The sequence below is a fragment of the Coffea eugenioides genome, chromosome 11 (assembly GCF_003713205.1).
Source record: "Coffea eugenioides isolate CCC68of chromosome 11, Ceug_1.0, whole genome shotgun sequence".
NCBI classification, from domain to species: Eukaryota; Viridiplantae; Streptophyta; class Magnoliopsida; order Gentianales; family Rubiaceae; genus Coffea; species Coffea eugenioides.
The window spans coordinates 39,931,278-39,944,284 of NC_040045.1; the positions used below are offsets into that span (position 1 = coordinate 39,931,278).

General features: G+C 35.9%; 2 protein-coding genes across 2 annotated transcripts; both read right to left on the reverse strand.

The window, feature by feature from the left end:
• Positions 1–240: 240 nt before the first annotated feature.
• LOC113753432 (lipid phosphate phosphatase 2-like) lies at positions 241–6,283 on the reverse strand. The gene is made up of 8 exons (XM_027297578.1): positions 6,090–6,283; positions 4,861–5,082; positions 4,638–4,725; positions 4,420–4,529; positions 4,251–4,344; positions 2,675–2,863; positions 2,520–2,579; positions 241–809 (listed from the first exon to the last, which is right to left on the reverse strand). Exons 2-8 carry the CDS (start codon positions 5,074–5,076, stop codon positions 601–603), a joined length of 966 nt encoding a protein of 321 aa, XP_027153379.1. The 5' UTR covers positions 5,077–5,082; positions 6,090–6,283; the 3' UTR covers positions 241–600.
• Positions 6,284–7,261: 978 nt separating this feature from the next.
• LOC113754501 (lipid phosphate phosphatase 2-like) lies at positions 7,262–12,014 on the reverse strand. Its single transcript, XM_027298947.1, has 9 exons — positions 11,717–12,014; positions 11,534–11,619; positions 10,291–10,515; positions 9,698–9,785; positions 9,413–9,522; positions 8,960–9,050; positions 8,672–8,860; positions 8,494–8,553; positions 7,262–7,816 (listed from the first exon to the last, which is right to left on the reverse strand). Exons 2-9 carry the CDS (start codon positions 11,582–11,584, stop codon positions 7,617–7,619), a joined length of 1,014 nt encoding a protein of 337 aa, XP_027154748.1. The 5' UTR covers positions 11,585–11,619; positions 11,717–12,014; the 3' UTR covers positions 7,262–7,616.
• Between the last annotated feature and the right edge of the window lie 993 nt (positions 12,015–13,007).

Consider the following 13,007-nt stretch of genomic DNA (forward strand, 5'->3'; position numbering starts at 1 on the left):
AATAATTATCAATTCATTGAAGAAAATTTCATAAAAATTAATTTATTTTTAAATTGCACACACATGAGTGTGTCTTTAACACTAGTATATGTAATTGCTCGTTGCTAGCTTGGAACGGTTCACAAATCGTTAACGGGCTGTTTTCGAGATGTCCCCTTTTTCTCTTTTTCACTTCCTATTTTTATTTCTTTTTTTGGTGCTGGGGGAATGACTCTTATGAGTATTGAAGTTTGGGCTGTGTATATGAAAGAGGCTTCTTTCTCCATTGAAGTACCCAAATTCAAAGGCATTGTCCCGAAGAACTCTACGACCATCTACATCATCAATTGATGTTGATATTCATCAAAAGCATCTATCATCAAACTAATTCTAAGCCAAAGCCGAGCATTGGTAATAATCACACAGCAGACAAAGTCAAACATTGCTAGTGCTCTAACGAAGAAAATAAGGAACCTGATTCATTGTATCGCTTCCAGACATATCTATCTGTATGACTGTATCTGTTGTGACTCTACACTTCTACACTCTTGGCTTTTTTTAGTCTTTTTTTCTTTTGTTTTCAGGATCATTAGCATCTTACATCTACCATCTAACCTAAATTCAGTATCTTCTCCCCCGCTCCAAGTCATCCAGGATTGAGCTTGTAACCTGGGTAATGACTTCCGATGTTTCCACTGCTTGGTCGGGTCGACTGTATACCGTCCCACTTTCAGCTTGTCGCACGGTAAGACTGTTCATGGCATTTGATTCAGACTGACCACCGTTTCGTGACTCGGACAACATCTGGAAATATGCGTGAGGTCCCCAACCTGTAAATCCAATATGAAACGTCTTTTATGAACAAATCTCACATCAAAAAAGTACTTCGGGACAACTTCCCTGCCTTCAAATCACAATATGCCTGAATGTGTATATCAGGAATGATTACTTTTGAAACACCAACAGCTAGAGTAGCAAAAGAAGACGGACGTCTACCAACAAGACGTGATGTAAACAAAAAAATGAACTTAAAGCACCAGTCTGTGCATCATCTATGCAACCAAGTGCAACCAAAATGAAGGTAATGGGAAAAACTAATAGAAAGAAAACACAGACAAGAAGAAAGACAATGACAGTGTGGCATACAATATCACAGGATTAGGTGAATAACCAAATAGAATTGGCAATTAAGCGTTTGGACCGCTCAAGAATTGTCATGAACAAGCACAGATGAGACAAGAGCCACAATCCTGGGGAATGGATTAAACGGGCTGTGGCCTGTCGAAGAAAATAATGGCCAAAAAAAAAAAAAAGAATTTTGTCACAACATGTAAGAGATCGGAAGGATCTGATAGATAAAGCCAAGGTAGCATGTCACCACTCAGGATCCCAGCGAAGCAGAAGCATAACCGTTGCTAAATCCACAATAACAGCATACAGGGAAAGGTGGGCCAAAGTGACCTTCAAGGTGAAACATCAAAATGGGAGTCGTAACTAACTAAAACTCAATATATCGATCTAATAGGCCTCAAAGCAATCTGGCATTTTTGACAGAGGGCCTTTCATTATATGCCAAAGGACATTTGTCCAGCCAGGACCCAGAAAATGCATGAGCAGCAAAAATCCGAGATAAGCATTGTTCATGTCAATTGTCAAGTCCATGAAAATTTTGTAACACATTTTTACTTGGCCATTCTTAACTTCCAATCTGGTGTTATATATTTTGAAAATCTAGAAAAGAAAATTGAAAGGTCCAAATTCAAGTAGAAAAACTACTAGGTGACAATATCCATCTTGAAAATACAAACTTTACTGTCTGTCTTGTTTCCTTCCTCTATATTCCTAATAATCGCAAACTGAATACAACATAATTGTTAGTAAGGGTGCAAACGAATCGAGCCGCTCGCGAGCGACTCGATTCAAGCTCGACTCGAGCTCGATCAATATCGAGCTCGAGCTGGTCGAGCTCGAGCTCGAGCTCAAAACGTTAAGCTCGTTAGCTCGCGAGCTCGAGTATATATATATTTATTTTTTTTATTTTTACGCGAGCTCTAGTATAAATTACATAAATATCCTTAATATTTTATTATTTATTAAGAAAAAATATTATTTTATTTATTTTTTAAAAAATAAAATAATTATTTTTTATTTTTTTCGAGCTCGAGCTCGAAAATTACCAGCTCGTCGAGCTCGAGTTCGAGTTCGATGAAATTAAGTCAAGGCTCAACTCGATAAGGCCAAGGCTCGACTCGATAAGGCCAAAGCTCGACTCGGCTCGGCTCGGCTCGTTTGCAGCCCTAATTGTTAGCATCAGAGACAAATGATCTCGTGATAGCATAGATTGAGTACAAATAGGCTGACAAAAAGATGAAGAGGTTCTTCTCAATCTAGTATTTTCTTTTATTTTCTTAGATGCATGTAAGTTACAATAAGATTGAAAATGTTTCAATAACAACACATCACATACAAAGCATGAGAAAGCACAAATATCAAAGTGCCCTTTTTTATTAATGAAAGTAAGAAAGGAACATAGAGGATACCATCTATATCATATGGTGGTGGAAAAAATTGCAGGTAACAGAACGAAGCAACTGTAATTCCTGCACAGAAAATGACAGACAGAAAAAGAGATAAACATACACAGTAGTGAAAAGCACGGTAAAGAACCATGAATATAGATTGCTTTGATGTTGACCTAAAAGACCTCCAGCAAATACATCCTGCCAATGGTGCCAATAATCATCAACTCGAGAAACTCCGACTAATGCTGCAAGAAGTAATGGCAGGAAAACGATGCAGAGCTTCGCGATATGGCCCTGTCGATCAAATGCTCTAAGTTTCCCTGACAAATACAATGCCAGGAAACCAAGACCAGCAAAGGACCCTAAAATGTGAAACCAAAACCACAAAAGGTAGTTATTTAAAAAACTTCAATCCGTCACATGCCACCAATCATCCTCCACACTAATCATCCTCAATAAAGAAAAGTGTCAACATCTATGTGCCTAAAGTATCTGCTTTCTAAGCTGGAATACAAAATTAGTCCATCAGAACTACATATTATATAGATAAATGAAATCCGGTACTTACTGCTTTACTACTTACTGGGACATTATACAGGTATATATACCAAAAACACCAGATAGACTTTCATGAATTGCACATACAGAAACTACAACATATTCCAGCCAACTCATCCTCAGAGATCCAATTGAGTCATATTAAGAGACACATAGAACCTCTAAAGAACACTGACGGTAAATGAAGATTAAGACAGTAAGCAAAGAGCAAAAATAATTAGTGTCCCCTGCTCTAAAAGTTTTGAAATCTTCCAATACAAGAAATGCACATCAAAAAAAGTACATTCTTGGTCTTTGTATGAGCATTGTCATGCTAATTTATGGATCAAATCTTCTGAAAAGAAATCAGACATCATTTGGCTGGGTTTTCCCAATATCAACAATGAAAAGCAAGTCTAAGGGACTTCTTTGCCATTTCATGAAAACTGATGATCAGCGATCATTTTTCATCTTACGATCGATAACTATTTGAGAGCATTGCATTTGTCCCAGTTAAATAACGTGACTCGTGCAGGTAGTAAAGTCTTCATTATGACCATCAGATATGTTACACCATAAAGAACGTAAAGAAGAATTATGCATTATGCCTCTTACACTTTTTTAGGCAAAAAAAAAAAATGTAAAGACTTGAGGACTCATTAAATGCAGTCATAATAATCCTTTAGAAGTTAACAAAATCAAAACAATTGAAAAATGAAAATCACAAAAAAGGCCTTATACTTTATTTTTAAAACAGCAGTAACATCCAAAAATTGCTTCAAGAAATCACCTTTAGGCTACTAAAACAAGCATGCACTTTTCGGAATTATGACATACAACAGGTTGCCAAACCACAAAATATAGATCAAAATGAAGAAGTATCTACAATCTGAAGGTTGCTCAAAGGGCCAATGATTATTATGTGATAATGCAGTTTGTTTTTATGTTTTGAACTTGTTAATCGAAGAAAAAGTAAATCATGGGGACAGCCAATTGTACATTCAATGTGATAACATAGGTCACTCGATACAATTAAGTCAATGAAACATTGTTAAAGAGAGTGAACTCTAAAATCATTACAGCACCACAAGAGGAAAAACCATAAGCATACATAAACACCAACATGTTAAAATTATCAGAATCCAAGGACATGGCAAACCAGAAATTAATGATAAAGAAAACATCCATACTACATGAAATTTCAGAACGTACAAGAAGTGTGACCACTGGGGAAACTTTTGTGCCCTTCTTTAATGACACTCTTGAGTCCAGTGCATCGGACATCGCCTGTGATAGGATGAAACACCTGGAAATGTGCATATTTAGCCAATTGTAAAAAATAAGACATCAAGGTAAATAAAGACATTTCATCAGCACTTACCCCTTTTCCATCAGGGAAACATCGCCAAAAGAAATCAGGACGAGGCCGCCCAACAGCATCTTTTATGGCATCACTTATAACTGCTGTGATCAGAACAGAAAACAAAAGACCTGGATATGCAAAAACAGTTAATCAACATTAAATTGGTTAGAGACCTGTTGATGGAATAATTACAAATGAGAAACAGAAAGGGAATACTCCAGGGACAAGAAAATTACCCAAAACACCTTGGTGCAGATCATAGACATTCTTTCTAATGAAATAAAATACAATGATCACAATAAGAGGCATTATGATTGCAATGATCTGTTCAACATGGGAAAAAGGTATAATTGAGTATTAGAAGTGCACCATATAAATGTCAAGTTGAATGAAAACCATAAAATCTATCTGGATAAAATAAGCTTTTATAGGGATCATATTCTAAACAAAGAAACATACCGGGACAGCCCAGAGAGGGATAGTATTATCTTTCAATGGGTATTTGAGATCCGTCATCATATCGGCACCAACAAAACGGTGGAATGGCTCTATCACATTTAACCCTATCTCTATTGCCACCAGCAGCAAAAGAATAAGCCAATCACGCATGTGAAACCTAGCTACTTGAGCTCCATGGGTTCGAATTGTTTGAGCACCCAACTGAATTTCTGGCATCTTTCACTAATGAACAGATATAAAATACTTATTAGTTGCAATTGAACAAAATGTAACTCTCCAAAAAGTTTGCAAGTGATAACTAAAATGTAAAACATTATGTATAAGTTTCAAATTACTACACCCTTAATAATCAACATGCACTAGGAGTTAGAATCACCACTGGCTAGAATTTAAGACCTAGATGGCAGATTATCATCTAATTAAGAGCTTCAAATGACTATACATCCCATGTCAGAGTACTCTACGCACAAAATCAAGATAACAGTCTCTGCCTAAGCAAGAACCAAGAATCTCAAGGACTTGTGCATTTTGATCAAGCAAACAACGGACAACAAACACATGGAAAAAGGGTTTTGATAACAACATACTATCCTAGGATGCCTATTCCCTATCTCACCTGAAAAAGCTACTTCCTAGCTTCTAAACCTTAATACAGCCTCGTAGTTAGACATAATGCTTAAAAAAATCACGCCTTTGCAAGCAAACCTTGACACTGCTAGTAAAATTGCATGATATTACAAACACTAACATAAGTCACAGAATTGGAAGATATAATATACGAATCCAAAAAAAAAAAAAAATACTAGTTCTTTACCACTTAAATTTCAACAAAAGTAAAACTACAAATATTTCATTGCTTACTACAAATTATTACATTTTGCTCAATCAACTTATGCACGATTGTTTCTCATCATTTGCTAACTGTTTCTACACAATGAAACCACAAAAAATAAGAAAAAAAAATAGATATAAATAAGTGAGAATTTCAAGTTACTTTCGACATTTGTATAGATTTTTATCACTAACAGGAAAAAAGAAAGTAAATAAACAGCATTTTCCTAATTCCGAATTTCAAGAGAAATGTAACAAGCATGAATTTTACCAAATACATTGCACGGTATATATCTGCAAAATGCCAAACCTTATGCTATTTCTAATAATAATTTCAAACTAATTAAAACGCAAAAAAAAAAAAAGAAGGTAAGTAAATAATCAGAACTCGAAGTTACCTCAAAAAATGCGACAAAATGTCACCGTTTGCTTGTGCTCGAGTCAGAAAGCCAGTGCGTGACTGTGTGTGATTTTTGAAACGCTTCACTACTGAGTACTGAGTCGTGAGAGAGAGAGAGAGAGAGAGCTTTGAACTTCTTTTTTTCTTCTGATTTTTGTTTGTCTTGGATAAGGAAAGAGTATTAATTTAGTAAAGTTAAAAACCAAAAAAAAAAACAGAAATAATCTATTACTACTGCTGCGGGCAGGGGGTTTCTTCTTCAATTCTTCTTCTCTAGTCAAAAGGCAAAGAAGAATGCCCAGCTGATGGTGACAGAAAGCGTAGGGAATTTTGATTGTTTTATACTGGAAGCAAAACAAAAAAACATATGAATTATTATGCTGCTATGTCCCTTACTTTTTGGATAATTACATCTGTTTCTCATGTTCGTTTTCGACATTACACTAACATCCCTTTGCCTTTTTATATTTGTGAAATTCTCGTTTATGGTTTTAGATAAGTCCTAATAACAATTTTTAACATAATTAATTACTTTTGTGAAAACACAATGTTCAATCACAACAAGTGTTAACGTTGATCTTCAATTTTATCAAAAATTCTTGTTTGTTGTTTTAGATAAGTTTTGATAACAAATTTTAACATGGTTAATTATTTTCATGAAAGAACGTGTTTATACCGCACGTGACTTATAAACTTAATTGGTATTTATTAATTAATCGGGCACTGTCAATTATCGATAACTTTTTATTTCCCTTGGAAAGGCAAATAGTTATAGATTATGACTACTAAAAAATTTTCGCACCTTCAAAACCTTGACGAACTATACCTTTGAAGACAATTTCCATGCTTTCAAGCTTTCGGCTGGAACCTGAAAGTACCAAGCGACAGACAAGCCCAACAGCTGTATTTTACCCAATTAATTAATTTAATGAATCCAAATTCTCTATCTTTTAATTACTTTTTTGTTTGGATTAGTTGATAGCAGTATAAGATAATAACTTGAATGTCCTTTCTTGCATATGTGAGTTGTTAGCCATGTGGGAAGGCATGGAACTAGAGGAACGGTTTCATGATACTTGGAGTTAAGCATTAATTACAAGTAATACCCATCAGTCCCCACATGGAACCAGAATTCGAACAAATTATTGTTCAACAAAACTAACAGGAGTCGATGAATGTTTGTCCTGAGACCAAGTATTATTGAGTTTTTGCTTACAGTGCAGAGATGGTAACACAAATCAAACAAAGAATATGATCATGTGTACAGATAATTTAGCCAAGAATGCTAAAAACCATACTGCATTTCTAGCTTTACAACAGCAGTCAAGAATTCAGGATGAACAAGTTCCAACAAGTGCATGCAGATATACAACCTAAACATTCACAAGAAGTTCAAGCTACAGAAACATACATGGAGCTGCAAAGACAGCACTTTTGAGTAAAAGTGTAGCAAGTGAACTAGCTTGCTTGTATTCAAACTAACTAGAACCCAAAAACTTGGAGAAAGGGAATTGCATATGAAGGTCTAATTTCTGCCCTGCTCCAGATCAATCGTATGTAAGTTTGGATCTTGTTCTTTAGATGGATTTTGACTTAAGCTTTGTCGATCCACAACTTGCACCTCCATGCTTTGCGTATTGAATACAGGAGGTGGAGGAGATAAGTGTGATGGATTTGTACGGGACGACTCATCCACAGCTCGGAAATATGCATAAGTTCCCCATCCTGTAATCAGCACACACCCGGGCAAACAATTAGATACCTCAAAGTGACATTCGAGGAAAATAGAGAAAATGATCTGGCAGCATTGTAGCAGAAATTCCCTAAAAGAAAGACATGTCAATCCAAGAAGCTTCTCTTTTAGATTGCAAAATAAACAAAACAATATAGTGCATTCCTTAGCGGAGGATGCAGCTGCATAAACACCTAGTGCAAGAAAGGTCAACAAAAATCTTTAGAATTTCTAAATCCTAGAGCTGTTCCATATAAAATCAGCTTGCACTTCCTAGTACGGCAAAATTTTAGAAATAGAGCGTATATTTAAGTCAGCCGCTGCTTTAAATGTTAGTTTACATAAAGCTTTGGCCATTGTGAACTCTTGCAAATGTAGCCAACACTAGAGCAAGTTAATTCTTTCTTTCTCCTAACTACTCGTGTTCGTGGAATTTCACCATCTGTAGCCAAGAAAATGTTGACTTGATCACCTTAAAGTAGCTATAAAGCCATTTTACACAATGTCTGCAGTTGAATAATTGTCCACATATTTTCTCAAACAAACAGAAACACCCTGAGTTATAGGAAGATACTATGTTATTCCTGGTGTTTATGTGAAGCAGTGTATTGCAAGTAAAAGAATCTATTTAATGCATAAAAGCAGTTGAAAGCACAAACAAACGCGTTACCTTGTAGGTGATATGGAGGTGGAAAGAACTGCAGATAGCAAAAGAATGCAACTACAAGGCCTGAAAAAGTAAATCACATAGAATCCGAGTCATTCCCACCAGTTTTTTTCTTTTGTTTTTGGGGGGGAAGCAGAAACTTATTGGCCTTTTTAATACCACAAGGCACTGGAGAACAAACCTATGAGACCTCCAGTAAACACATCTTGCCAATGGTGCCAGTAGTCATCCACACGAGAAACGGCAACAAGAGCTGCAGCAAGAAGGGGAAGAAAGACAATGCACAGTTTTGCAACATGCCCTTTACGATCAAATGCTTTAATTTTTCCTGCTAAGTACAACGACAGGAAGCCCAGACCTGCAAAAGACCCTGCAAACCATTCTACTTAAGAAGGTGCACTGCTAAGAATTTTCAAATGTCAGTCTTCCTGATTTTTCCAAATTTATATCAGGTAAATCAAGTCCTTACATGAAGTGTGGCCACTAGGGAAACTCTTATGTCCTTCCCTAATATCGCCTGCGTCACCATGGCAAATTACGTTGCCCCATTTATCATATTTCTGGGGGAAAAAGTGGAAATATCAATCAAGTATCCCACTGAAATCGGATATTGAATTACAAAATTAAAATACTAAACTTCTTGGAATATCTTTTACTCTGATCATAGCACAGAAACATATTCAACAAGACTAAAGAATATTGGAAAAGAAAAGGTACCATAATAGTGAAGTTGAGAATTTAGATTGATAAAAAGTTTAAACTAGCCATTCCAATGTACTATCCATTCTAGACACACATATTTGAGGTGGAATATAAGAACAGAAACAAGCAGTGCATTGCCCGTGCAAAAGTTAGATCATCATGACAAGTAATCTATTGAAGAAGCCTTTTGAGTAAATCTCATAAACAAAGATGTGATTACTTCTGCTCCGTCTGGAAAACACCGCCAGAAGAAGTCCGGTCGAGGTCGGCCTGTTGCATCTTTTATTGCATCGGTGATTACAGCAGTTATTAGAACAGCAAATAACAGCCCTGCAATTAGCCAATAAAAATGCTTTTCTTTGATGAAGAAATAGATACAGTTGGCAAAACAAAGGAGACTAACAAAGTCACAGGAAGGAAGAGAGCGTAGAACCATAGAAGTGAATAATGTTCCATCAATTTTTTAGGAAGTGAAAGAAACAAGAAAACTTGAAAACGTCATTACCGAGGATACTGTGGTGCAGATCATAAACATCTCTCCTGCGAAGATAGATGACAAGAAAAATGGCAATAGGCAGCAACACTGCATACAACTGATTTAACAAAGACAAACATTTGCATTAGTTCCACTAGCAAAGAGACGAGAAACTACTTGTCACATAAAACAAGCCTTGCTACCAATCAAAACCAAACAATTTGTTCTAGGGCATATCTAAATGCACGAATTAGCAACATAGGCTATCTCTAAAATAAGATATAGCGTAGTAATGATAATTTAGTGCAATGTACTAGCTGATTAAGGACATAAGAATCTTTTAAAAAGCAGAATTTTCAAGACTAAGAGCATCATCGAGAACTCCTGATATGCTAATACTCATTTTTACTAAGACTTCTGCAGAACTAGAAAAAAATACACTTCTTAAAAGATCGGCACATTTTGGTGAACAATTTTCCTGATATTTTAATACTTATTTTTACTAAGACTTCTGCAGAACCAGAAAAAAGTACACTTCTTAAAACATCGGTACATTTTGGTGAATAATTTCCTTATCATATTCACGTCCCATAATTAAATAAGCAGGCTGATCAGATACTCACAGGAACAGACCATATAGGGACTGTGTTTTCCTTCATGGGGTACTTAAGATCAGTCAACATATCCTGCCCGACAAAGCGATAGAACGGGTGTATGATATTTAGAACAATCTCCAATATGATGAGCAGCAACAATATAAGCCAATCATGCTTGTGGCTCTTTGCAACCGTAGCTCCATGAGACTTTATGGTATGTGTGCATCCAAGCTGAGCCTCACCTTCTCTGCCCTGTTTGATATTGTATGATCAATTAAAAGTGCATTAATAAAGAACAGCAAGTTAACAAATAAAGATGCCAGAAAGCAAAATTAGCAAATAGAGCCTACATATCTTTTTAGTTTAGAACTTTTTTTTCATCATATTTCAAGTGATAACCTCAAAGAAACTATTAAAGCTGCAATACAGCTCATACAGTTAAAGATCAGAATGCTAATGAACACCGCATTAGATCATAATCACTCCAAGGATGATGTCTAGGCAGTTGAATTAAAGCTTTCACTCCCGCATTCTTATTCTTAAGTCACGGCTTTGAGCAGCATCGAACTACAACATAAAATTCACATAAATCCCTAAAACATGCATGAGATTCAAGGCTGTGCCAGGACAACATTAGAGAATGTTGCTCGAGTTGTGTTCCAAAGACAAGGTTATTCATGGAAGCATAAATCATTCGACAGTGAAAAAATAAACTAGCCTTCATTTGAAACTGTCCTACTAAGCGGTAACATGCCTAGCTTCAAATTACCCCGACCATTTCCAAGTATTCTTCTAACGAGAAACAATTTTCATCCTTCTCTGCTGACCAAATTTGCTGTTTAACTAAACTTCCTCCACTGACTAGGAGATATTCACCAAATGTAAAGTATAACCGAAACAGCTTTCCAAAATTTGATAACATACCGTTCTCTTCTCTCTCTGTGAACACATTCCAAAAGTAGCACTCTAATTCTGAGTATGTACAAGTCACACTGTCCTAGTAGATGATCCATAAATAGGATTAAAACTTACACTTAATTCTTTTTATTAAGTAATTATTTAAATGTCTTCCGCCAGGGAAAAAGGACAACTTTTGGAATATCCACGTATTCCAAGAAGAAAGACAGGTCTATGAATATAGTCAACGCCTTATCTGCATATATATAAGCAAATCTCCAGAAGAAAATGCCTTGTTGGCATAATTGTGATCTCATTAAGAAAAAGAACCCAAAAAATTTTTGGAAAAAGAAAAAGAGAAGGACAAACAAACCTGTAACAAACTCCCAATTGAACCAAAGGATATCACATTTCTCCAAGCCATGACGAACCCCAGAAGCCTACAGATTCTAAGAATCTCTGCAAGAATTCAGACACACACAAACGTAGAGTCAGATTGCAAATCTGCTAGCAACTTTGCTTTTAAGGTAACAGAGACTGTAAAACAAGTACTCACATGAGGAAAGAGACAAAATTCTATCCCTGAATGTTAATGAATCAAAAACAAGAGAGCAAAAAGCTTTCAAGGATCTAAAGCGATTACAAGGCAATAAGCAAAATAGTTAGTGCTCTATTTCCTTTTGGCAGATATTTTTTTGGTGGGGCGATCAAGAAACTGTTCTGGTGGGACCCAAACAGCGAACCAACAAAAATTTCTGTTTCCAACTGATAATTATGTTGAAAACTTGAAACAGTTGGAACACAACAATCTTAGTTGAGATAAGAATGAAAGAGAATTTAAAGGAAATGAATTTAGCGGGCTAGTGGGGTAAGAGGGAAGGATACTATAAAAGCGAGAGCTTTTTGATTATCTGATAATGTCAAACTGATCTCAGCCGTTGCGTCTGTTGAAGCTGAACTCAAAATTTGCACACGGTTCGATTTTTGATTTCGAATGAGGAGAAACTGTTTCTTTTTTTTTAATTTCTTTTATTGAGAAGACGACGTCGTGGCATGATTTGAAAAATATTAAGACATATAGATGACGAGGATCTTTGACTAGAAAAGGAAAAAAGTTCAGAATTACTACTTTTTTTGGGAAGAAAAAAAGGGAATAAAAGAGCTTGGACTTTGTATGAGAATTTGGGGCAATGCTTTCGCGGAAAGGGCGTCTGCTGAGAAACCGATGCAGGCTTTTTCTTGGAAGGATTGATGTGTGTGTGTTGAAGCTCAACTGGGGAAGGCAGATATCCGAAATCATTTATTTTGGTCTTATGAGCAATTGGATCGATACTTGCGCGGCTAAAGTAAGCATTTAATGGACATTTCGTGTAGGATGAACTAGCTACGTTCACACCACTCTATTTCAAATTTATATATTGATGCATTAATGCTTTCGCTAAGCTTTTATATCCCCGTGCCTACGGTGTTGGTACAGTAGTAACAGCGATCTCTTGGAATACAAAAATTCTAGGATCGAAATTGTTCCTGGAGCATTCTGTGATTCATCCAGGTAAATGTTACGTGAGGCCGCAGCGTTGTCCTCCGACTTGGTGTGTTAACTCGGGTCCAAAGGGTTTGGATTGAAATATGTTCCGGATTACTAAAAAAAAGGTTTATATCACCCATAATGAAGGTGTGAAGCTATATAAAGTATGGATATAGAATGCAAGAATCTAAAATAATGTTTCAAATTTAAATATTGGTCAGATATTTGAGTAAAAGTAAATACTATAAAAAGTTTGATCTTAAATAACTTTTCTTTAGTGTAAGTGGAAGATTTTAAATCTGAAACCTCTAATATACAG

Coding starts and splice junctions, on each gene's coding strand:
- LOC113753432 (XM_027297578.1), bottom strand. CDS start 5,076: ATGCCAGAAATTCAGTTGGGTGCTCAAACAATTCGAACCCATGGAGCT. Junction 4,726..4,860: donor TCCCTCTCTGGGCTGTCCCG/GTATGTTTCTTT, acceptor CATGTTGAACAG/ATCATTGCAATCATAATGCC. Junction 810..2,519: donor ACCACCATATGATATAGATG/GTATCCTCTATG, acceptor TTGGATTTACAG/GTTGGGGACCTCACGCATAT.
- LOC113754501 (XM_027298947.1), bottom strand. CDS start 11,584: ATGGCTTGGAGAAATGTGATATCCTTTGGTTCAATTGGGAGTTTGTTA. Junction 9,051..9,412: donor GTTTTCCAGACGGAGCAGAA/GTAATCACATCT, acceptor TTTTTCCCCCAG/AAATATGATAAATGGGGCAA. Junction 7,817..8,493: donor ACCTCCATATCACCTACAAG/GTAACGCGTTTG, acceptor TGCTGATTACAG/GATGGGGAACTTATGCATAT.